The sequence below is a fragment of the Lissotriton helveticus genome, chromosome 2_1 (genome assembly GCF_964261635.1).
Source record: "Lissotriton helveticus chromosome 2_1, aLisHel1.1, whole genome shotgun sequence".
Taxonomy (NCBI): domain Eukaryota; kingdom Metazoa; phylum Chordata; class Amphibia; order Caudata; family Salamandridae; genus Lissotriton; species Lissotriton helveticus.
Genome location: NC_136059.1, coordinates 951,439,472 through 951,464,481, shown reverse-complemented (window position 1 = coordinate 951,464,481; position 25,010 = coordinate 951,439,472). Strand labels below are relative to the sequence as shown.

Below are 25,010 nucleotides of genomic sequence, written 5' to 3'. Positions count from 1 at the left end.
TCCCCCTTCCTGCACCTCCCCTTTCCCCCTCCTTTTGTGGGCGCATTGAATCATGTATATTTAATGTCTGATTTTTCAACATTCATTGTTTACTTGGTACAGTGAATTAAAAACACTGTTCACCTTCATTTAGTGTGTGTTTCAAAAATTCATTTAAAAAGTGTGTGTTCAAAATCAGGAATTGTGTTCTGGTCTGGGACCCTTTATATATAACGCTATTGATCACCCAGGTCCCACTGACCATATGGGTACAACCCCCCCTTGTATAACATCGAAGTGAGTAAGGCTTTTGTCATAAGCTGGATTTGTGATTGTTATGAAGACACCAGAGTTGTAGCTGTGTCTGGATATTGCAGAACAGGGCGTGTTCAGTTTTGTTGCATGTGGTAACTCTGGTGGTGATTTACATTCTGTATGATTTGTAAGCCTTTTCCTGAGATGTGCCAAACTGCCCAAGGTATTTGTCTGTCTCGCAGTCGTTCTTGCATCGCAACTGCAGAACAGCATGACCCAAGTCTGAGTATTTCATTGACTTGGGTGTTTGAAATGACTAAGTTGATTTCACTACCAGCATTTCTAATCCGGTATTTAGCAAACTACTTCACTAGATTCATGGATGCTGACCTTAGATTACCACGGCTGGGGAGGACACCAGGAGGCACACCACCAAACATGGTTATAACATGTTTATGTATTGTTAGTTCAATTACTAGTAAAGTATATCTTGCCAGAGGGATTCGAGTAGCTCCCTTGAGTGCACATAAATTAAAGTACAGACTTGAGGTGTAAGAAAAAACATTGTCTGTTAATTACGCTCATGCCCACAAAGGGGAGGCTGGATTTCACCAGTGTAAGAAGGAAGTAGCACGTATGTAATTGATTGTACTATGAACACCATATGACAGTCTGTACCTGCAGAGTATTGTGAATTCTAACAAAAAATGGCAATAAATATCTATTAAAAAAATGCACAAGGGATATTCTGGAGCCATCCGACCCCAGGGAGATCCTGCCCTTGTGTATTATTGGGAAGTGGAGCAGTCCACCTACTCCTCGAGGGGTTGTGCTCTTTCCCAAGCTAAATTTAACCTCCCATTTTCAGGTACCAGCAACCATTTTGTCTCGGATGATACGGTGGCTGGTACATGTGCAGTCGCATTTTTGTCCCCTCCCTCCTGTCGAACCCAACTCGAGACAGTAAAATCAGGCTAGATGGATAGTAACTTGTCTGTTAAAGCGATCCTCGGCTGTTGCTCCTACTCTGACAACCAATGCTAAATGCTTGCATTTTATGCTCAGGTCCCAAACAGTGGAAAGAGGAGGTAATCAAACCCTTATTGAAGAAACCTTACTATGATTCTAAGCTCATCTTACTGCTTGCTGCACTTTCTAAAATCAGTGAGAAATGAATTACCGATCGGCTTATCTTGTATTTTGAAGAGTATGAGCTTTTGGACCCAGTCACAGGGTTTTCTATCCTGGAATGGGTACTAAAGCATCATCAAAACAGTCGCTGGTGCTCTTAGAAGGGGGCTAGACAAGGTCACTTCCACTTGCCTTATCCTACTTGATTAGTTTGCTACCTCACGCAATGTATTATGCTATTTCCACCCAGCATCCGGGGGTGGTTGGTCTGCATGGGACAGTAAGGGCCAAACATCATCTTTGTTCCCCATTTTAAAGTCTAGTTACCCTCCTTTGACAGGATTATCACTTTCTTTGGGATAGAGGTGATCTTCTTTGCCAATGAGTCCCAAGTGATCTCAAGATTGGATAAAGCTGTTGACCAAATTAAGGAGAATCTTAATGGCTGTCTCTCTGATACCCTAAACTGGATGAATGTGAATCTTCTGAAGCTCAGTGCTTCAAAACAGAGTTTTTTTCTGAGGGCCAAGCATCAGTTTGGCTGTCCATTTCTTGGACTTATATTATGGGAGACGTCTCTGATGTTTTGGAGTTAGTGAAAGGTTCCGTGTCTCACATTGGGATGAACATAAACCTCAATAAACAAATTAATACAGTGGTCTCATTTTGTTAATTTAAGATGCGACTCTTGAGAAAATTCAATTTTTTCCGCAGCTAATCTCAGAGCTCTGTTAGTAAGTGCTAAGAATGTCTCCAGGCACGACTATTCCAATGCATGCTATTAAGGCTTGCTCACCTGCACTCGTCAAAGGTTTGTGAGAGCACTCACTCCATGGCAGTGTGCCAGTTTCACAGTCTCTGGAAATGCAGTGGAAATTCAGAAGCCCTTAAAAGCCTTCTTTACTTCCTGTTACATACCATATACAGTTTAAGGCATTGTGTATAACCCATAAAACAAACGTTTTACAAGTTTGACTCAAATCTGGTCTATGGCAAGTTGCGAAATACTTCCCCAAGCCATCTCCACTGCTGCCTTCTGTTTATTGCTCTGTGTGTTCAGCGAACCTGAGTTGGTGGATGTCCTGTTTCTGTGATTGATCCTTCTCTTTGGAACCACCATCTGCTCCCTCTGAGACAGATTAACAACCATTGCAGCTTCTGAAAAGCACTCAAGGCTCACCCGTTCTGTTGAACATAACTTCAGGCCTCTCAAGTCAAGGTGCCTTATGGTGGATGTTGTGCTGTACAGGTAAAATGCTCACTCCTTGAATTATAAAGAATTAGAAGCACTATAAATAAGATGCGGCCTGTTACTTGCTTGTGGTGATGAGTTCTTTCAAGACGTGCGTCTTCAGCTCTTTCCTAAAAAGGAGAAAAGTTAAGACAGTCCTCATGTGTATGGGGATTGCGTTCCAGATCCTTAGTGCATTTTATTTGTTATATTTAAAAACAGTATTCTTTTCTGTTTTGGATTAAATATGTGATATCTACCCAAAAGCATGTTGGGCTCTGGGACATGTAATTCTGGATGCATGCAGAACGCAAGGGAAAGGCCAACGTCTCTCCCATTCTAAGCATGCACCACTGTTCTTGCTCATTCCTTCTCCGTTAGTGTGAAACATAAATTTCATTTTCTATACTGTCCCTGAGGTGATGTTAAAATTTAAAAAGTTGTTTGGTTGTACTTATGCTGATAGTTAGTTGTTGTTTGATGGTTGATTAATATTTAGTATAGTATGATCCTCCGTCAAGCGACATGTAGATTCATTGAGTACCTTTTAACATTTCCATGCTTTTGATATGTTGTTGATGTCTTGCTGTTTTGGTGCTTATAGTCTGAATTAAATAATTTTCTGATTCTGCTCTACTCGATGATCCCACTTCCTTTGAAGATCTCAAATCTTTGTTTAGAGTTCTCAAAAATCTCGAAGTAAGTAGCTTGATGGTTTAAGTTTGTGAGACCTTCCTAGTATGTTATGCATTAAAAAGAGATTCAGTGAGAGATGGATTAGGCAAATCGCAGCTGGCAACTTTGTAAGGTTCTCTCCAAATAGGAGCTGGTGCTGAAGGGTTACACAGGATCCTTAAGAGAGGTTGAGATAGACCTCGCTAGGTTTGATGCCGTAAGGGTTTTGTATGACCCACAAGAAATAACCAACAGTGTGTACCTATAAAGGGAGGGGCAGACTGGGACGAAATGTTGTATCAAGGCTAAGCTTTGTGTTTCTTATAGTCTGTTAGGTCCTTCACCATGTAGCAGATTGTACTAGCGGTATTAATACAGTGAAATACTTTATGTGAAGAGGACTTAGATACAGGTTCTGATACATGTTGTGCAGTATCGCATGAATTTGTTATTGTCAATACCAATGTTGGAATGTAACTAGAAGGGAGAAATAGGGCGGGGGTCATGCTGACCAGTATTGTTACTGTTTCAAAAGCATTGGATGTTACAGATGAAATTGAGTATGCTTCTAATAATAAAATTCAGTGTGTTGATTCATGCTGTCTTGTGCTTAACCAACAGTCCATCATTGCACCACTGCCAAAATATGGAAATCTGTTCCTGAAGCGAGAATACATACACCGTTGTATTCATGCCTATTTTTTAAATTTCTGTAAACGTTCTAAAACAGTACCAACCATGATGATGATCTTTCTATATCGTAACATCCATAGTCGAGCAGAGATCTGTTTTTGAGAATTCACACACTTACTCTCATAGCTCTCCTCTTGATAATAAACACATCTCCCAAAGGTCTGGTCCTAATAATGCCAAGATTCTTAGTGTGTGACATTGATGATACCCAGACTCGGTGCTCTGTTCCGTATACTACGCATAATGCACTCATAGCTCAGCTCCCAGTAATACTAATGTTCACTCCCAGATTAGCTTCTGATAACACCCAGATTCACTTGGGGCTCTGTTCGTGAGAATACCCAGATTATACCGGAGCTCTGCTTTCAGACAGTGCTATGTTTTTTGAAGGCTGCATGCCAACACAGCGCGTTCTTTCACCTTTACCGTACCACAACACCTTCAAGTTCTCATTCTCCTGTTTCTGCTTTGAACTCTTTTGAATTGAGACCTGGTCCTGGCATCTGAACACCAGCCTGAACATTACACAGCTGCCTTCACTAGTAATTGTTAGGTATTTGATGTTTATCCACAATAGAGTATAAGAAGCAACATAGAATAAAATGCACAAAGATTTAAGGACTTGGCTTACAAACACATTCGGTTGATTGAGGTTTATACACATCTCCAGGTGTGGTCATGATTTACGATGATCATCAGACAGAGAGGAAATTTGCTCATGGCTGTATGAAAGGCAGTTCACGTATGCCAATCAGATCAGTACACCAGATCCATGCACTATGCAAGTTCAACCCCCCCCCTGTTTCTTGCATATGGACTTGTCATTGGGCCACCTGTGGTGGTCATTGTTTGACTTTAGCTCAAGCATGGTGTATACAAATATTTACCAGCACATGGTGTAGATGCATTCTGTCACTGGTCATCTTGTTCATCTATACCTGGGTATGAGATTTGTATGGTGTCTGAGGGGACACATTGGGGAGTAGGAGGCATTAAACAACATTCTAAACCGGTGTGTCTCTGACGTTGTCCTGTTGAATGAATGGGAAGAAGTGAGGCTTCGCTTTCTCTGGAGCTTTCAGGCCCTATCTGACCCAGCTTGTATCTTCCCCCTTTCTAAGTGCTCCACAGCCTTTCAGAGACACAGTACTTTCAGGGGGAACCTGGAGATTCCTATCGGCCTGTTTGTCTCTGGAGCAAACAGGAAATATCAAGAGTGAGTGCTGCACTTCTCTGTTTCCATTTAAAGCACTGCACACCATACGCCGAAATGTTCCAGCCTTCTCTTGTGCCCATCAAGGGTTGTAGGCTTTTGTCAGGGCAGTGGGACTCAAGCATGCACACCGCAGTGTGACAAAGACAAATATGTTTACATGCAACACACAACATGCGTCACTAATGCTACTTGCGTGGTCATCCAGTTGTAAGTATGTTAAGTTACCTGTCATTGTTGGAACAAAGACGCTACTATCGAATTAGGCATTGGGTTTTGCATAGTTCTATTAAACTACCAGTAAGCCGACCCCTGACACACTGATAAACGGATAAGTGCAAACCAAGGAGCGGATGTATTATGGCATTAATGGATTTGTGTTCAATTCAACAGACCTTTAGAAGACACTAGGACAGAAAAGATAGGAGAGGGTAATGAGTGGGGCACTTACAAAGGGAGAAGGAGAAGAGGCACTATTGAGTTCGCACTAAATACAATCCAGACCAAAAACGCAACAGTAATTGTAGCAGTGCTAAACCTTGTTACAGATTCCTATCATATCCACGCAAAGTTGCACGAATGGGGCTCGCACAAATCAGAGACTTGTAGGCATGAGCGTACAGGCACGCTCCTACACTTACTATAGCAGTGACTCATCCCTTACTTGTTGATGGCTGCACCCAATATTAGAAACTGCTATCCTCTGATTTTCCGTGCATTTGGTGTTGGGGCTGTCAAACAAACCCACCTAGCGATTATATTTGCACAAAGGGAAACTGATGGTGCATGCTTTGTATGCAGCAAAACATACCATCACTGCAGTGTGGGGAAAAGTCCGGCTGCTAGAACACAAACGGTGGTTGTATTAGCTGTTGGACCTCTTATGGATGGAGAAAATATCCTTGAACAGAGAGGTGATTGGTTTGTGGATGTGTGGGCTCCCTACCTGGAGTATCTGCTGAGTTCAGAGCGCTCATGTGTACCAGGTACCTCAGAATTCTACGATTTACGTCAAACAGTAACCGCATAAGAGGGCAGGTAATGGGACCAGATAGCAGCAGCACAGAGTAGTCCCTGAGGGTTGTAGCCATTGGCCAGTATCTTTTTTTCTGTCTTCATATTTTGGGACTCGACTATCAGCGGGTGGGTTTGTGCGGTGAGTAAGGAATGACTGCAACAATTCATTGCTGATTCCATTGTGGTAGGGGATGAGCATTTCCTACCGGCCTTAGGATGTGTGTGTTTTCATTTCATACTCAAATAAAAAAAAAGTGTTCCCTAAAAAAAAAAGTTATGGAATTAATGAACCTGGTCCAGGTGTGGCCTCTCGTCAACCCGCTGGAATTGACGTTGATTACTCCCTTTACACGTGTGTTTCCCTGCTGGATTGCTGGCAGGATTGGGTCAATCTCATCTCCTGAAGCAAGTTGTCATAGTAAGTAGCAATAGACAGGGATGCTTGGATGTCTCTGCACACTGGGAAGCGGCAGTGTCCTGTTTGCTTGTAACCCAGGAGTGATCTAGGAGCATTCTCAGAAAGCACAAGAAGATAGTAATTACATTTCATGTCTGTCATTTACAGACTCTGCATTCTTCTCCAGTAACTGTATTAGAGCCTTGATATGTGCTTATCCTCTTCTATAATCCTATATTTCTAGCATGTCTTCCGAAATTGACCTTTCATCATTGAGCTCTGCAAACAATCTTTAGAATAAAAACCAATACAGCAGCATCGCTACATATTCCAGATGACTGACGCTTTCCGATTGCTAGGTAGGATAAAACTTGTAACTGGGGTATTTCATTACAGTCTTGTGTAGGATGGAATATTGCTCTGCGTGTCAGATATTTTAATGCGTCTTTGTTGGCGAAGAGCTTTACGCGTGACTTCTGAAATCGAATTCCACTCTATTCAATGATGATGCCTCCATCTTTTTACAGCATAGAAATTGCGTTATTGCGCTGGGTGCTGGTGGATGATTCCCTTAATTTTATTTTGATGTCCAGGGAAGTCTCTAAAATGTATATCTAATCTCCTGTTAAGACTGTCTAATAAAGTACGCAAACTGAAATAACAAATGGTTACTTCCAAATGCTTCATGTTGGATGTGCGAGTGTAATATTATATATAAAAGAAAAAACGAATAATTTGGACGAACTTCACTGATAAAGATTCATGCCATCATGCATCATGTCGTCTGAGTCAGCAGTGGAATCAATTCACACTTAAGATTCCTAAGGCCAGGCATTTATAGAAACAATGGATCCAGGCTGATGCCTATTGCACAGCTGATGCTCGCCATAGAGTATGCCATTTATGGCCTTATTGTGTCCGGGTGGTCACAGTATTGCTTTTACAACTGAAAACTCTTTTTCTTAGAAAGGTTTTGAGGTCATCTTAAAAAACGTAAATAATATCAAAAAGGGGGGAGTGAAGAGGTGATGCTTAACGGCACCAAGGTGGGCGCATCCTCCTCTCCTGAAAGTTCAGTTTATCAAAAAGGTCCACCTCACATTGGGTTAGTGTGTATCCTGATGTTCCTGGAATACACAATGTGTGTTAAAATACCCCTCACACACCAAAAAGGCCCTTGGTGTCATGCTTCATCATTGTGGTCTTCCCGCCCCACTGCGGGACGGGGCAGTGCTGCGACAAGCGACTACGCTGGAGCACCTTTCTTATGTGGGTGCTATGTGAGTGTATTGGAGTGAGTGTCAGCAGGGTCAGGTGTGATATATAACGAGATGTTAAAAAATACCTGGCCTTGTGGTAGAAAAAATTATTTAATAGATACTGGCTGGTATTGTTAAAAAAAGTGATTCGGAGAGACAAAGCAAGTTAATGGGCTTACTCTCCTGTGCGGGTCAACATGTTTCCGGGCACCATGCCCCTTCGTCAGGACCGGGGTGAGATCCCCCTGTCACTCACTAATGTTTTACCACAGAAAAATATTAAAGTGTATGTACAAAGGTGTGTGATAATATTCTCATTATCAATGTGTATTGATATATAGTTTATATCATAAGTTTCCCTAGCTCTATCAGAAGTCCTGATGTAATAAGCTTAGGGAGGATGGAACCAACATCCCTCAACAAGCTACCCTTGAGGCCGTCGAGTCAACATTGAGGTTGGAAGAATGGTTGTTTCCCACCCCGATCTCCTTCATCATGGAACTAGCCCACATAGCCCTAACAGAAAACTTTTCCAAATACGAGTCACAACTCTACCACCAGATTCACGGTACCTCGATGGGTTCTACCTTCGCTCCAAGCTTGGCATGTATCTACATGGCCACCTTCGAGAAGCTCTACATCTACCCATCAGATCACAACCCGTTCCGCGAAAATCTCACCCTCTGGCGTCGCTATATCGACGACATCCTGGTTTTCTGGAAAGGTGACCGTACCAGTTGTGAGGCGTTCTGTACATGGCTCAACCTTCAAGATCCTTTTTTGAAATTCACGGGTACTATCTCTGAACAATCTGTACCCTTTTTGGATCTCACGATTCAATTAAAGCCGACAGAGATTACAACTACCCTCTACAAAAAAGAAACTGATAGAAATAGCCTTCTTCTGTATAAAAGCCATCACACCAAGGCCCTGAGGGACAATCTACCTTTCGGACAATTTTTGAGGCTGCGTAGAAACTGTACCACGATAACAGACTATAAACAAGAAGCCACCATCCTACAAGCGTAGTCGTTTGTCGCAGCCCTGCCCCGTCCCGCAGTGGGGCGGGAAGACCCCAATGATGAAGCATGACACCAAGGGCCCTTTTGGTGTGTGAGGGGTATTTTAACACACATTGTGTATGCCACGAACATCAGGATACACACTAACCCAATGTGAGGTGGACTTTTTGATAAACTCATCCTAAAAAACGTTCAGAGTAGGAGCTATTATGTTAGAGAGTGGTTTGGGGTTCCAATGATGAAATGTCCTTTGTTTCAGAGTTTTTAGGGTTCTTGGCTGCAGTGTTTTCGAGATTCTGGAAATATGTTTACCTCCAGACTCTAATATCTGTGTTTGCTACACATTTAAGGATGTTTAAATCGTCCTTGTAAGTTATACTGGCAAGTTTAAATTAAAATCTTGATTCCAGAGAGAGGCACTTTATAGGTGCTTTGACACTGGGGTGATCTGGTCCCTTCAGCAGATTCTAAAACACACCAGCATACAAGACTCAAAGCTATCCAGTTTTGATTTTTTTTTCTTGAACTCATTCTATTAAACATAAAATTACTGTACATCCAAAGAGCTTCAGTAATGCAACAACACTATTTTTTTTACACGGTTGATTACATCTTTAGCCTCTAATACTGTATAATCATATTTAGGCTGTGGGGTTTTAAGTTTAAACCTATAATAACTGATAAAACCCCACTGAAAGAAAAATAGCCCTCACCGGTGAAAACATATAAACACTGAAAAAACACCTGGACAACCACAAACTAAATGCCATTCAAAGAAAGGAAAAAGAGAGTGAAAGTATCATTTTTTTCTTCCTGAAGGGGTCAATACAATGTAACTTTGTTATACAAGCTAGCAGTAGGAAAAACTGGCTAACATTATTCTGCTTGAGTTTTGTTCTTTAGGGATACCACTAAAATATTATTCCTTCTTCCTTTTACTTTTTTCGGTTTTGTGGCCTTTGGTCTAAAGATGCACAGTTTAGTTTCATGTTTTAGGTCTAGTTTAATCATTTTAAAAACTATAGAGAATCAGGAAATATCAAACTCATATTTGATATTTTGGCTGCATTTGATTCTTTCACTGATAGGTAAAATGGCTGGTTTCATACAAATCTTTCCTAATATGGGTCATCACGTTTACCCACAGAGAATGGGTAAAAACCCTTAACACATCAGACCATAGTTTCTAGTGGGTCAGTATTGATAGTAGGTGAATAGCTGACACCTCAGGCTTTAAACATTCAATGCAAGGTATAGTGACAAGTATATATATCACCAAGCATCTGGGATAGTGGTGAAAACATGACACCAGACTTTTGGAAAACATGGAACACATTGTCACTTGTAATGCTCTGCAAAAAAGGTTCTTTTCAAGTTCAACAAAGATTGTAGTGATATTGTTTGTATTTGCAGTGATTCAGCTACGTATATAAAAAAGTTGTGTGATTACCTGTCAAAATTGATACCCGAGCTGAAGTGATTCCCTGTAGGAGATCCTTGCCACTTGTTAGATGGTATGCTGAAAGCATCTTTACAATCTTCAGAGTTAATGAGGGATGCTATTGACTTTTTAGTCTATTCTGGTGCACTGTTGTCTTATGCACAGGAACTAAAACACAAATATTTATCATTTTGTGCTTTGTGTCATCAAAGAAAGAGTCATTCCAACTGTGTCTCTTAGCTGATGGTTCTCAGCCTAAGGGGCTATAAATGCTGAGAGGGCCTTTTCACAGAAGTTTACATAGGAAGGAAAGGGCGAGCGCATATAACCCAAAGACTCACTGAAGAAGTATTGTATGGTGTACTACAATAAGATTAATTTTCAAAAATCTATTTGGACCTCATATACACTATAAGTACACTGTCTATATACCATGTTCTTTCAGTGCAATAAGCAAGCAATAATAAAAGCAAAACATTCGAAGAACACTTTTTCTGTTGGTTTTAGTGGCGCGAAAATGTGTAACCACTGATAACAACGGTTTTTTAAGATATTGAAAACACTGAAAAAACCCTACCAGAATTTACCAAAAATAGAAACTGAAAACAGGAAAGCCTAATCATATTTTAGTAGTGAACAGATTGGTCCATTTTCCCTTTTATAGTCCCCGATATGTCTGCCATGCCTCCCAAATGTTCTCCCCTTTCTTGGAGCACCCTCAGCTTTTGTAAATCATTAATCTGCTTGCCAACACCAGTCCAAGTTATTTCCCCATTCTTCCAGTGGGTCCGTTCTTCATTTGAGGAAACCAATTGGGAGCGTGTTTCAGTTATCATTCCTGATGCCTGTACCCACACCATTGCCTGTTAACCCTGCACCTCTTTCACAGAGTGTGCTCCTCTAGATATAACTTATTAAGAAAGAAGGCCAACAATGTGGCTTTTCTACCTCATTGGGTGAGGATCTGTGGGATGTGAGCCAACTTTGTTTCAAGGAGTTGTTTAAGAGGATGTAATCCTTGAGAATTGGGCCTTGATTTAGGTTGAGACCAAGTTTGTGTTTAGACACCCAGTCTTTGATTTGATCCAAACAGTTTGCAAAAAAAATACATGTATGTGAGAGTTGTTTCTAGGAAAGAGCTACGTGTCATCAACATGTTGAGGAACAGCATGGGATTGAGGATGATCTGGCACACGGGAGGTGTGAGATGGCCAGTGGAAGTGTTTTTCCATATGTATTTTCATTTTCGTTTGTAGAGAGAAGTCTCTAGTTGTGGTAACTATTTCACCACATGCCTGAACACCCAGTTTTTTTGTGGGTGTCAAAACATTTTGGTCAGTGGTGTCCATGGTCACAGAAAGATCCAGTAGAACATGGGTACTTTGCTGTTCATGGTCCAAGAATTTTAGAGTATATTCAACAAACTTGGGGGTAAACGATTCACCTTTTTTGGTGGCACGATAAGCTACAGTCTGCATCTTAAAAGTATCACTAACACTGAAATAAAGGTGTTGATAAAGAAGTAGTAATGATTAGAAGAGAGGTTATATGCTGGCAGTGTGCAGAGCAGAACAATATGTTCCGAGAGAAAATCATGCTTCTTAAATGTTTGTGGGAATTTATGACCACATTTATTGCCGCTGTGAAAAGAATATAAAGAATTGTCGTCAAAGTTGATAAATTTGTGCAAGAATGTTGAACGAAGCCTCGTGGTGAAGTTCTTCGGCTCCCAAGGTGGCTGGTTACCTCTTGCGCTCCAGGTGCAGGCTTGTTATTGAAATCTCCGCAATCCAAAGGGAAGTTTAAGTCCCAGGAGCTAAAGGCGTGGGAGTGACTGAAGTGCTGATTCTTTCTTACTGGTTGTAGCTGCGGCTGAGCTCCCTGGCATTGACTTATGAGTTCTGCGAACTCCACCCCAGGCATCTTGTAGGGAGGAGCCTGGAGTGCCGGTGGTGGTGGTGTGAGTACAGTCATTAGCCCCAGGGATTTTCAGAAGATTGGGAGCCTTGGCAGAGTGTAAGGATACCGCTGATATGCACCTGCGGTGTACCGGGCCATGTGAACATCATCATGCCATATGGAACTTAGAGTGCAGTGTGGAAAAGACTTCCAGGTGAATCGATCCCCACTGGCAGCCAATGCTCTGTAGCAATGTGTGTTGAAGTGGCTGTATTGTGTTTCCTCTCCGACATCCTCCCACTCCCCCACCCGATTGGTACACTTCACCAACAACCTGGACGAAGCTGTTCGACTTTCTTGCTGCATGTGACCTATGCCGTGCATTGGAACTTGTGCCCAATGTGGTTTCCATTTTGGATTGAGAAGCTGTCCATTGAAATGACTGAGAAGAAGGGAAGATATGGACATGCTAAGAGTTAAGGCAATCATAAGCAATCCAGTTGACCTTAATTCGAATGACAAGGACACTTAAACTACTAGAATTATAGGGTGGATAAATACACCCAATCACAAACAGTGGTGGCCAAAGGCTTTGTGGTAACTTGATTGGAGTGACCACTTGAGTGGACTGTTTTCTGATTTTGATGCAGTGCTAGTTCTTGCTGTTGTGGAGTCATACATGGTCTTAGACTTGATGTTACTGAGTTGGAGAGGGAGTTCTTCTGGAGCAGATTCTTTGTAGAGTTGGAGAGGGTGCGAATATGTAAATGAGTTAACTGACAAATCTTTGTTTTTCTCGCTCTGTTTTCACTTATTTTCTATTTTTGTATTTTTCTCCTTCCCTCTCTTGGTTCGTTGCAGCATGCTGTTTCTTTTGTTTGGTGCTTGGCATGTCAAAGGGGGAGGGGATATGTAAAAACAAAATTATTGCCATGTTTTGTTGCTGGTTGAATTTTCTGTGTCTTATTGCCAACTTCTTTATTACTTCCCCCTCTGCTTTATGATAGTAACTAGCAGCCTGTCCCAACCTTGTCCGGGTGCAACAGGCTTCTCCAACCCCCGCCCGCCCCGACATTGTGCAGCAGCCCGGGACCCCGCCCGGCCCGTCCCCCGCCTGCCCCGACCCCCGCCTGCCCCGACCCCCGCCTGCCCCGACATGGGTCCCCTTACCTGAGCCGCCGCTCCTCCCGCCTGTCCGCTGCTCGCACCGCCGCTGACCTGTCCGCTGTGTCCGCTGCTCACACCGCCGCTGGCCTGTCCACTGCTCCTCACATCACCGCTCCTCCCCCGCGTCATGTCTGCCGCTCCTCGTGGCGCTCCTGGACGCCGCTCCTCCCCGCCCTTGGGACGTGAGCACGCACGTCGCGGCCGGCGCTACTTCGGAGGGACTACTTTTTTTTTACTGTAAATTTTTTAAATAACGTTTTTTTGTATTTATATAGCCTATAACCATCTACACACCCTGACGATTCCAACGGTGTATCGGGTGTGTGGATTGGCGATGTGGTTCCCGAGTTTACCCGCCTCAAAGGCTGAAAGTTTTTCCATTATTATAGTAGTATAGATAAGTAATTTGAAAATTAATAAAGGCGCCCTTTGCACCCAAAGAGGTATTGTCGTGGGCCTCCAGTTAGGTCCCCGAAGTACAGCTTTCTTCATTGCCTCATTGCACTTTGGTCAGTGGCGACTATGCTAGGATGGCAGACTGGAGCCTCACCCTCCAGACCACAACATAGAGAAAAATATTGGATGAAATTCCTGGTTCGTCAATTTAGTTATTTTTTTGTGATTCGTCCGTTGACCCAAGATGACGTAAGAAACAATGGATTGCCCGACCACAGAGGGTATCTTTTTTTAAGCTCCTAATCCCTCCAGCAGAACAAGGTTGTGTTCTTGCCTTGCAAGAAAAAATTTAAACTACCTCAAGGTTATGTCAATTTTTTCAAATAAGACTATGAGATATATTTTAGAAATGAACTGTTGTCTCTGCAATAGTGGATATATCTGGAATTACATTTCTGAACGGAACTATTAATTGCACTGACTGAATTACCACTCCTGTGGATCATTTGAGCTCAGGTGGTGGTGCTCAATGGAAGAGTTTGTGGAATGCAACACAAATTCTGGAGAAACGTGCCCTCACACCTTTTCTCCACAAAGTATCCATGCCATTGACCACACATGAAGGATCAGGTTGAGGATGTGGAAGAACATGATACTGCAATGGGTCAGTTATGGTCGACCTCAGGTAGTACGGCTACAGGCCACCGTTCCCCTCAACTAGAAAATAAAATCCTTTCAACAGCTTCCCAATGATCCAGTCTAACCAGACCCTTGACGAGAAAGGCTGCCTGACTGAAAAGGAATGCTGGATCACCCACACTGTTTCTGCACCTCAAATAACTAAATAAGATATAATTGGTGGATCAATACTTTGAGTTACACTTGGCTAAATCGCATTTGATTATATCACTTGAAGCTGTCCGATTCAAACCACCCGGTTTCTCTTCACCTGACTGAACACCAGAGATAAGCCTGCCACAGAAGGCTGCACAGATCCTAGGTGATCAGCCCCAGTGAATTGATATTTGATTTACACTTTGCTATTTCTGTGAATTAGCGGTGCATGCTCAATGCGATATGTTGGGCGAACCTCTCACTGCTGAGAGTGTGCTCACAGGCAGGCACTTTGCCCCAGGGCCTCCCCAAGATGAGCAATGGCCCTCTTTCGCCACTGCTTTGAATCGGTTTGGGTCAATCTGATTAAGTTTACAGTATTAACTTTACATTGCTAGATTGCAAACCCCCTGTACAATCTTTCCTTGCAATTGTAGTCAGTTTGCTTATCCAAAACACCATGTAAAAGGCCACTAAAAAGTTAATGGAGAAAGTCTTTTAAATCTGGTGTATGCATTTCTGGTAGATAGTTTAGCCAAGGCTGCAATCATCCCAATATCTCTTGGCTTGCATGTGTAATGAAAACTAGATCTCTCCCACCCAACAGCATGCGCTTTATACAAAACCTGAATAATTACATGGTGGACCTTGATTTTTTAGCAAAAATTGAACCTGCAGAAAGATGACTGTGACAATAGAAAATCGAATACTCCTTTTACTTTGATGTCCAATGAACTGCCACCAGCGATCCAAGGAAATCATTTAACTAAAATGATTGGCCTTGCCAACCAGTAGCAAGGATACTATCATTCTGAGAGAATGGGGCAGCGTGCTTCCACAGAGCCCTAAAAGAACGGCACTATCTTGAAGGCAGTCCAGCCGAGTGTAGAGAGCAGAATTTGTGCATTTTGTGAGTCAAAGCAGCAGCATTTGTTTGCACCGAGCACAATTTAGTCCTAAATATCATAGTAGTTATCCAACAAACCAATATTAAAGTCATTAGAAGTTGCAGTTGCATGGAATATGATGCTCTCCGATTATTGACTGATTCAACCACTAGCCTGCTGTCTGACTAAAACAATTATAGTTTTGTCTATTAATTGATCATCCCAGATCTCCTAGGCAACTACAATTTAGAAATAAGTCAGGAAAAGTGATATTCCTCACCAAAACAGATCCTTTTGTGTTGGCCTCCTCTGATTACACTATTACTTATTCTGGATGGCGCCAAAACCCATTCTTCATGCCTGAGCATTGTACAAATCCAACTCTGTGCTTGATGCAGGGACCGACTGACAAATATGACTGTTTTATTAGAGCATTGAAGAATGCACTCAAATCCTTTAGGCCCGACTGAACTTTCTCTAGCAAGTAAATCCTGTGATACATTGATTGTGCAAGAGCGGGTGAATATCCACCCTGTGGATACTGTGGGAAAAGCAAGATTTTGCTGACCCATTAGGCCCTGTAACTGGTGTAAAGTAAATTTCCTTTCTTTAAGCAAATGTGAGTTGTCTCTAGCAAAGTCTGTTATCAATGGACAAGCAACAATGACCTTTTACCAAATCAAAATTGATTCCAAGGAAATCTGGCTTGTGGCGGGACCTCTCATTTTTCTCTTGCTAAGTGCACCACCGAGTTATTAACTGGTGCCTTTAAAAATTCAAAGATTTCTGTGAGATATGAGATCCAATGCACACACTAGAACAGGAATCTATCCTGCTAATGAATCCCTTGTGTGGACACAGACATCGTTTTGAACGACCGCTCCAAATCGCTAGGACATAGCAGCTGTAATCAGAAGAATGAATGAATGAATGAATATAGTCTTGTTAAGCGCAGACTTAGCGCAAGGCGCGGGTGCGGAGAAAGGGGCGGAACCACAGAAAAAAAAGCTAAGGAAGGAAAATCAAGGAAAGTGCCATGTTTTTAAGGCCTTGCGAAATAAAAGAAGAGAGGCCTGGACAGAGATCTCTAGAGGGAGAGAGTTCCACCGTTTGGGCGCAGCCGTGGAAAAGGCTCTACCCCCCATCTAGCCCTCTGCCACCTAGGGACCACGAGTAGATTTTTGTGGGCGGATCGAAAGGGTCTACTAGGGGCATAATGCTGGACAAGCGACTTGATGTTTTCTGCACCGGCATCATGGAAAGCTTCATGGGTCAAACATAGGATTTTAAAAGTGATCCTGCGATCCATCGGAAGCCAATGGAGGCTCCTAAGCTCGGCCTTAGCAGAACTGTATCTCAGAAGATTCAGTACTAATCTTGCTGCCGCGTTCTGTGCCAACTGAAACCGGTGGATAAGGCCCTTGTTAATGCCCATATAAAGGGCATTACAATAGTCCAGTCTAGAGGACACTAATGCCATGGTGGCCTGTTTACGTGCATCGGGGGATAAATAGTGGGAGATCTTCTTAAGGGTCATAATGATGCCGAAGCAGGTAGAGACCATCCTGTTTACCTGAAGCTCTACAGAGAGGGCAGTGTCCACTAGCACACCCAGGTTTTTACCATGGGTGGCTGGACAAGGGCGATTCCCGAGCACGGAGGGCCACCACTCCCTCAACCAGATTTCCTGATCCTTCCCAAAGATCTGGACCTCTGTCTTCTCTCCATTTAACTTCAGGAAGTTCTCAACCATCCACTGAGAGACAGCCTCCATGCAATTCCTGAAGTTGAGGGCACAGTCCCTTACCGTATGAGTGATAGAAACCATAATTTGGGTGTCATCCGCATAGGACAACACCTCTAGCCCAAAAGATCTCACCACGCTAGCAAGGGGGGCCACATAAATGTTGAAAAGTGTAGGGCTTAAAGAGGAGCCCTGAGGGACCTCACAGTGCAAAGACTTGGGGGCAGAGAGAAACTGGCCCATCTTCACCCTCTGTTCCCTGTCACACAAGAAGGAGGCAAGGAGACTCAAGGCTGGGCCCTCGATACCTATCTCTCCCAATCTGGAAACCAGTATATGGGGAGACTATTCAGGATCTGTTTTTACCACCTGTGTCCCATTTCCAAAGTCTTAAGCTTTCCCACCATTTATGCCAGAGATGGTTTGGACTCGAAAGGACTGATGAGCCTTGTGGGACAGATACATTGTGACTGAATGTAATTTGCCCAGGCATCTTTTTTTAATGGGTAGAAAATGGACCTGCAAGCCCGTGTCGGGGACCTTTCTTTCTCATTCTGGTTACCCTTTTTCTAGACCTAAACTGGGATGAGCCTAACACCCCCTAGAGTAAGGTATCTGTAATAATAGTCTTACTTTGGGAAAACATAAACCGCATTCGATGTGTTACCGGGGGTCACGCAGTATTGCCTGCGTGGGATGCCGGAAAGAGTATTGAGTAATTGGATTGCAAATGAATAAAACCATTGGAGCTTCATTTGCATTTCAGTGTTTTAACATGCTCACGACCCTCTGTCTTCTCCACTCTGCAATATCAAAGTTGAAAAATATGGGGGTAGTGGTTGGAGAGAGATGTGTGAACCGTTCAACTTTTTTCCAGGGATACCATGTTGCCTTGAAACGACCCCAACTCTCTTTACAAATGCAATTTGATTTATTTTCAGGCTTATGTAGTTTTCGGACTCGCTCTAGAAACCCTGAGTGATTTTGAAGTGCGCCACAAGGCCCAGCCAAGCTGGCACGTTAAGATTAAAATCGATCAATGAAATGACCCTGGCTGGCTGCTGATCAGACAGTCAATTTATGTTTGATTTTCAGTTTCACAAATGAACGTTTTCAAATTACCACGCAGTGAATGGAGTGCATCTATTGAAAGAACTAAATTAACTTCTGCAAATACGACGAGCAAACCAACTTTCTCATTTATATATTTTTCTATGTTACTTTTGCATCCACTGGAGCAGAGAATGGAATACTGGACGCAGCGCGTGCAGTGGTGTCGGGTATACAATCGCGTTTATGGTTAGCGTGTCACATGCGGTCTTCGGTTGCTTCAGGGTATTAGGGACAGGGTGTAAAATTCCAATATATGCTCGCGTTTGGGAAGAAAAGGGAGGTGGGGTTTCGGGTACGTGTGCTGGAAATGGTTGGGTTTTCAATTTTAAAATAAAAATATTCACCTTCAATTTTCATCAATTTCGAAAAAAAGAGTTCCAGAAAGTGGAGCTTTGTACTGCATATCGCCTACACTAGCGCACCTTTTGTTGTGGTGTTTTTGTGAACGCTTGAGTTGTGAGTTGAGCCCTGGCTCAGTAATCGGGCATTCAACAAATGAAGTCGAATTTTGGGAAATGTATATTTTTTTTGCTAGTGCTCTTTTTTTGGCTTCCCGGAGCAGAGGGGTTGCTGGTTTTTTCAACTCGTTTGACAACCGCAGTGTTTGGTATCCAAGCCTGTTGCAGACTGCAGTGCCCACTAACCCACCAGGCTGTATTTAGCACTTCTCTGACGTCAGGTCTCCTGGTATCTGATTTTGCAGAATCGTATTTGAAGAACTGCATTTCAGATAGTATCAGGGCGAAGCTATTTGCAAGGATTTCGAACTGCATACATGCTGCTATTAAAAAGTTCGGCTTTTCTTTAAATTGTGTTCAGTGTTAAACATGAAGGTCTTGCAGAAAAGTCTGTATTGAAAAATAATCATTTTGCAAAGAATCGAAGTGCATTTTGTGTTTTGTTTCCCCCTCTGCTAGTTTCTGGAATGCATGCAAGAAAGAGTAGCAATTGAGTGTGCCAGCACTGCCTATGAACAAGAAATCATCTAGGTAGTGGGTTTACAACCCTTTGGTGTGCTTTTGACTCTGACCATTCTAAGAAAGTATTGAAAGTTTCAAAGAAAGAACGTGAAACAGAGCAATCCATGGGCATGCATTTGTCAAAGTAGAATTTACCAGGCCACTGGAAGCCCAGGAGGTGAAAGCTATTGGGTGCACTGGGAGCAAGTAAAAAGCGGACTCAGTATCCGCCTTGGCCAGCATGGCCCCTTTTCCGGCCCGCCACACCGTGTCAACTGCCTTGTCAAATGATTTGAATGTAACCGAGCAAGCTTCGCTTTCCAGCCAATCGTTCACTGAATTGCCTTTGGAGTGAGACAAGTGGCAGGTCAAGCAGAATTTGCCAGGGTCCTTCTTTGGACCCATGCCTAATGGTGATACTACAAAAACTGTGAAGGGGGGAATGTGAAGGGACCTGCCACCCCACCCAAGCATACCTATTTGTGCAGCTTCTAATCTATCACCTGCGGTTGTTCAATGGCAGATTTCAAGTTCCTTGCACACTTGCTGACCCTTGGGCCTGTGTAGAGAATTGTGAAACCCTCAAGAAAACATTTAGGTAGTAACCCATCTAGTTGCACTTTGTGAATAGGGTCATAAATATATCAGGGTGCCCCCTTGAAACGCACACATGTATCTTCAAATAGCCTTTTTCTTGGTTGTCGATAAAATCTGAATCACTTTTACAAACATTTCTTTCGTGAGTTTAACTCACAGAGAAGAGTATGACAGATGTTATGCACTTTTTATCTGTATGATATATTATATTTGCTTTTCTATTTTTTAAGCGCACAGTTTGTCTTCGAATCCTGCTAATCCTAAAGGCAGCCAAAGCCGTACTAATACCTGCATCTGTGAATTCTGTGTTTTTTGCGGTTCGCTTTGAGGAATTCCAGCGTTTGAAAATGTATCCTGCTGTAGGATGACAGATTACGTTTATGACAAATGTACATATATTTTTAGAATTACCATAGATTTAGCTCTGATTCTCTGCCTCTCAGTAATGTGTATTTTCTCTCTTTGTCAGTGTTGCAGGCGGAGAGCTCTTTGATTTCCTTGCTGAGAAAGAGTCTCTGTCGGAGGAGGAAGCCACGGAATTTCTCAAGCAGATTCTTAATGGAGTACATTACCTTCACAGCCTGAAGATCGCCCACTTTGATCTGAAGGTAGGTGTCAGAGTTGTTGAAATGATGCGCCATCTATAGTTACCATAATGAAGTTTGAGCTAGAAGCTTGAGAGCTTGTGTGACTGCTATCCTGGAAGAGTTGGCTTACAACAAACCACCTGTTGAGGGACATGGATTTTTGCTTCCCACCATTGTTTCTAGTTCTTCCAGCAGTCTTTTTTTTTTTTGTAGTTTTATATAGCTCAAACTCGCCCCGAATGTATTGGAGCGCTTTACATGAGCACCAGTTAGATAACAGAAGACAACATTCAATTTTGGTAGGCAGGGAGATTAACTGCTAGATGCATCAACGTTCGATTTTGCGAGTCCTTAATTGCGAAGTTTAAGGACTCGCAAAATCAGATGCTTGTAGGATTTGCTAAAATATTAGCAATTCCTAAATATTCCTTATCTGCGACTTGTAGAGTGCGATTTGCAAATAAGGAATGACATCTCATTGATTCCTATGGGCCAAGAGGCCCATAGGAATGAATGGGGAGGAATTCTCAATTTGCGATTAGCAATTAGCTTATCGCAATTTGAGAATGCGATTTCAAGGGTGACTGGTGTCCAAAGGACACCCTGTTGCACCCCTTAAATTGACCTGGACACTGGTATTGCGCACACACATGTCCGAAGGACATGTGTGTGTGTAACATACAACTTTGAAAGATGCACTTTAGTGCATTTTTCACAGTTTTCGCTATTTACCATGAAGTTTGATTTCACGGTAAATAGCGACCCTATCAGCGAAATCGCTAGCTATTTTACATTTATGCATTGCATTTAAGGAATCTCAATTTGAGATTCCTTGAATGCAATCGCAAATAGCGATTTATGCATTTGGGATGATGCATCCCAAATGCATAAATACCGGTCGCAGAGGGGCAGATTCTGAGAATCTGCCCCATTGCGAACGGTATTTCGCTTGATGCATCTAGCTGTAAGTGATTTGTCCAGAACCACAGGATGTTAAGCCGATGCCGACTTGTACCTGGTTCCCCAGCTCCAAAGTCCGCAGCTCTGGCCGGTGGGCCACATCCTCTCAGCTTTTGCATGGATGAGAACATTCTGCTGTCTGAAAAATATCATCATAATTTCATCAGTTCGCATTCCACACATTTCCCTGAGCTTGACTGGCCCTTTTAATTGTGTATGTCATCCATCTTAAAGTTGCCGTAGTCTATTCCTAGGAGTCTCTCAGGGGTTTCCAGCAATATTTACGATCTGTTTTAAGTCATTTTTTAATTGAACTATTCACTTGTTATAAACCTAATTGGGGAAATCAGAAATAAAAAGGAAATTTCTTTGCTCATGTTCCAACAAAAATAGCCACGTTTTAAAGAGTGTTCATGTAGGAAGCTAGCTCTTTATATAGTGGACAAAAATGAGGTGCTCTGTTTAAAGAGTACAGGCAAACCCTAGTTGGCTTACAGAGGCACAAATGCTTTATTTTGTACCTATTTTGTGGTAGTGCGGTCGAGTAGTTAGGCAAATCAGAGCGTAGAGCTAAGCATTTGTTGACATACACACAAGCAATAAATGACATATACACTCATGAATAAATCCGAGACCAATTTAAAAAAAAAGTCATTTTTGTATACATTTTGATACCAAGAACTTCGATAGCAAGTAAGTACTTTTTACGATATTGATTTTTACCAGGTAAGTAAAATGTTCACTTAAATGAGTCTTTACGCACAATGCTTTTCTATGGGAGAATAGACATGTGTAGCATACAGTTAATTGTGCACAGTTTCTGGGGGTTCCCTTCTGGACTTGGGGTCATAGTGGGCAAGGTGCAAAGTACTACTGACAGATTCTCATTCCCTGCCCTGGGGCGTTCGGGTGCAGAGGTGCTGGTCACGTTGGTAACTGTGCATGTGTTATGCCGGTAAAGGGAAGGGGGGGCCACCTAGAAACAAGCTGCAGAGGGGGACTCGGGGACAAGTCTGTGAGCTCTCAATGGGGTGCTCAGGTCACAAGGGCCTTGGGGACAAGGGAGCACAGTCAGTTCATCGGTACCCAGGCTGGGGCGCTCGGCTGCAGAGTGGAAAGGTCTGCTGGGTGCTGTGCGCCTTAAAGTCTTGCGGTTGCCGGTCTCGCTGGTTGAGAGTTCAAAATCAGGACAGATGGCCCCCTCTGGAAGTGGATATCTGCAGTGCTGACATCCCTTGGTATCTGCTTTGTCTTGGAGATGTTGGAGTCCCGACTTGACTCTCACGGTCTCTGTTTGCTGCAGGGAGTACAGTACCCCAGGTAGTAGTATTAGTAATCTTTATTCCGTTATTGGTCCTGAGCAGTTCCAGTTGGTGCTGGTGTCCTCTCACTTGGTGGGGGGGCAGATCTAACCTTCAGGAGCACAGGGTCCTCTTCCCGGGTGACTGCTGCATCAGGATGGCCTGGGAGCGACAATACGATGAACCAGACTTCGCGTTTTGGTGCCCGCAGACTGCAGAAAAGCAGCTCTACTCCAAGGGAGATTGCTTGCTGATTTGCAAAGGGGTGACAATCTCCTGAGGTTCTTAGAAGCTGGGCAGCAGCAGTATGAGTCGCTGTGTCGCGATTGTCGAGACTTAGTGTTGCAGGCAGGGTTTGGTGCCAAAAGTCCACAGCAGTCTTCAGTTATCGCTTTTTTTCTTGCAGCTTTAGGCGTCCTTCTCTTCGTGATCCATTGAATCAGAGTTCCTGGTGTCAGGTGTGCTCCCTATATACTCAATTTAGGGGCTTTCCAGGAAGTGACAGGTAGTAGCCAATGGGCTACTTACCTTTAGGGTGTCTACACTCTCTACATGTCCACTACCTGTGGGAATTGGCTACAACCCTTACCCTGAAGGCTTAATTCCACCATACCCAAGATGGTGGAAATCTAAAATGTGTTTTAAAATCAGGAAGCCCACCTATGGGGTGGTACTAGCCTGAGGATGGAACACACCTCCTGACTAATTTGACCTCCTGTCCTGGTGCAAAATGAGCCAGAGGCAAGGGGGGGCAGGCTGGTCTACACCAGTCAGCCAGCACACTGGTAGTTCGTTGGCTTTCAGGGGATACCTCTAAGGTGTCCTCTGGGTGCATGTGTTAATAAATCCATCACTGGCATCAGTGCAGACTCATTAATACAAAATGTTTGATACCAATCTCTCTAGTTTCAGTGAAACCATCTTGTAGTTGGGGAACTCGTAAATGCCAGTGTCCAGCACATTTACTCAAAATGGCCTTCCCTGTTCACTTGTAATATCTAAGAATCAACTTAGACATCACAGAGGCACATCTGCTCATGCAGACATGTCCACACATGTAGTATAGTGCACCCTGCCTTAGGGCTGTAAGGCCTGCTGCATGCAGTGTCTGCAGGCAAGTGTGTCATGTGGAGTCCTCACTTTTATCTGCACCATTGCGTGCCGCCTGCAATGACAGTCTGTATGTTAGTGCTGAGGGGGCTCTTAGATTGGCACAATACATGCTGTAGCCCGAGGGACCCTCTTTAGTACTCCATGCCCTAGGTACTGGGTTACCATTAACTACGGACTTACAGGGGGTGCTAAATGTATTTCCAATTGGGGAACAATTGCAAATTTTTAGGCAAAGAGCCCAGGTCAGAAGGAACCCAATGCACTTTCGGCAAAAGGCCATCAGATACCCGGCAAGAAGTGGTGTGACCATGTCAAAAAGGGGCACTTTCCTACAGTTCAGGATTATATTTCTGCAGTGCATCCATAGGTCCTGGTGACGCTACATGTGTGGTGCCTGCAAATGTGATGTCACTCCAACATGAATGAAAAAAATGCTGTAGCTTTTTTTGATATTCACTATAATTGTTAAAATGTTGTTGGGTAAATGTGCTTCATGCAAAGCCTCTAAGGCTCATCTTCTCTCCTGGTCTTATAGATATTGATGTAAAAAATTGTTGGACGCAGCATTCCAAAGTAATTTGTGTTAAATATGTACTTAAAACGTCACACTCATGGTCGTATTTAGCAATATTTCAAGAACTTGTTACCTTGCTATGATGACACCTCCCTCGCTGAGATTTTGTTTACTACAGATTTGTTTGGTTCCATTGAGAAAAAAAACTACTTTCTTCTTAAGTTAACCTCTGTCAGAATCGCTGTAGAGGTCTTGTCTCTCTCACGCCTGTTGAAGGACCCTTCTGCTGCTGACTCTTCCGTTAAAAGCAGGTGAAAATTGCAGAAGTAGATGGTTGTAGGGATCGTTGGCGTGCTTTACTAGCTATATGACGCTGAGGTGTTCTCCTCCAGCTGCTGAAAGGAAGTGAGCGGAAGGACAACAGTCATGGTGGTGATCACGAGCGGGTCGTCCCCAGCTCGAAAGGTGTCTTCCTGTTTGTCCTTCCTTGGGGAAAATCTTCTGCTACAGGAAGTAGCATCATGAGACTATCTCCTCAAGCTCACTGGCTGGTGCAGAATTCAGTACCTGCTTTAGAAGCACCTCTGTATGGAGAAGCTGAAAGAGCATGTGTGATAGTGCGACAG

The 25,010-nt window shown here is 43.1% G+C and overlaps 1 protein-coding gene across 2 annotated transcripts in view; it reads left to right on the top strand.

The window, feature by feature from the left end:
* DAPK1 (death associated protein kinase 1) overlaps nucleotides 1–25,010 on the top strand; it is a 615,679-nt gene that overhangs the window by 379,411 nt on the left and 211,258 nt on the right. For both annotated transcript variants that reach the window (XM_078675702.1, XM_078675704.1), the window contains one exon: nucleotides 20,379–20,517. In XM_078675702.1, the coding sequence (XP_078531828.1) occupies nucleotides 20,379–20,517 (139 nt within the window). The remainder of the gene's footprint in view (nucleotides 1–20,378; nucleotides 20,518–25,010) is intronic.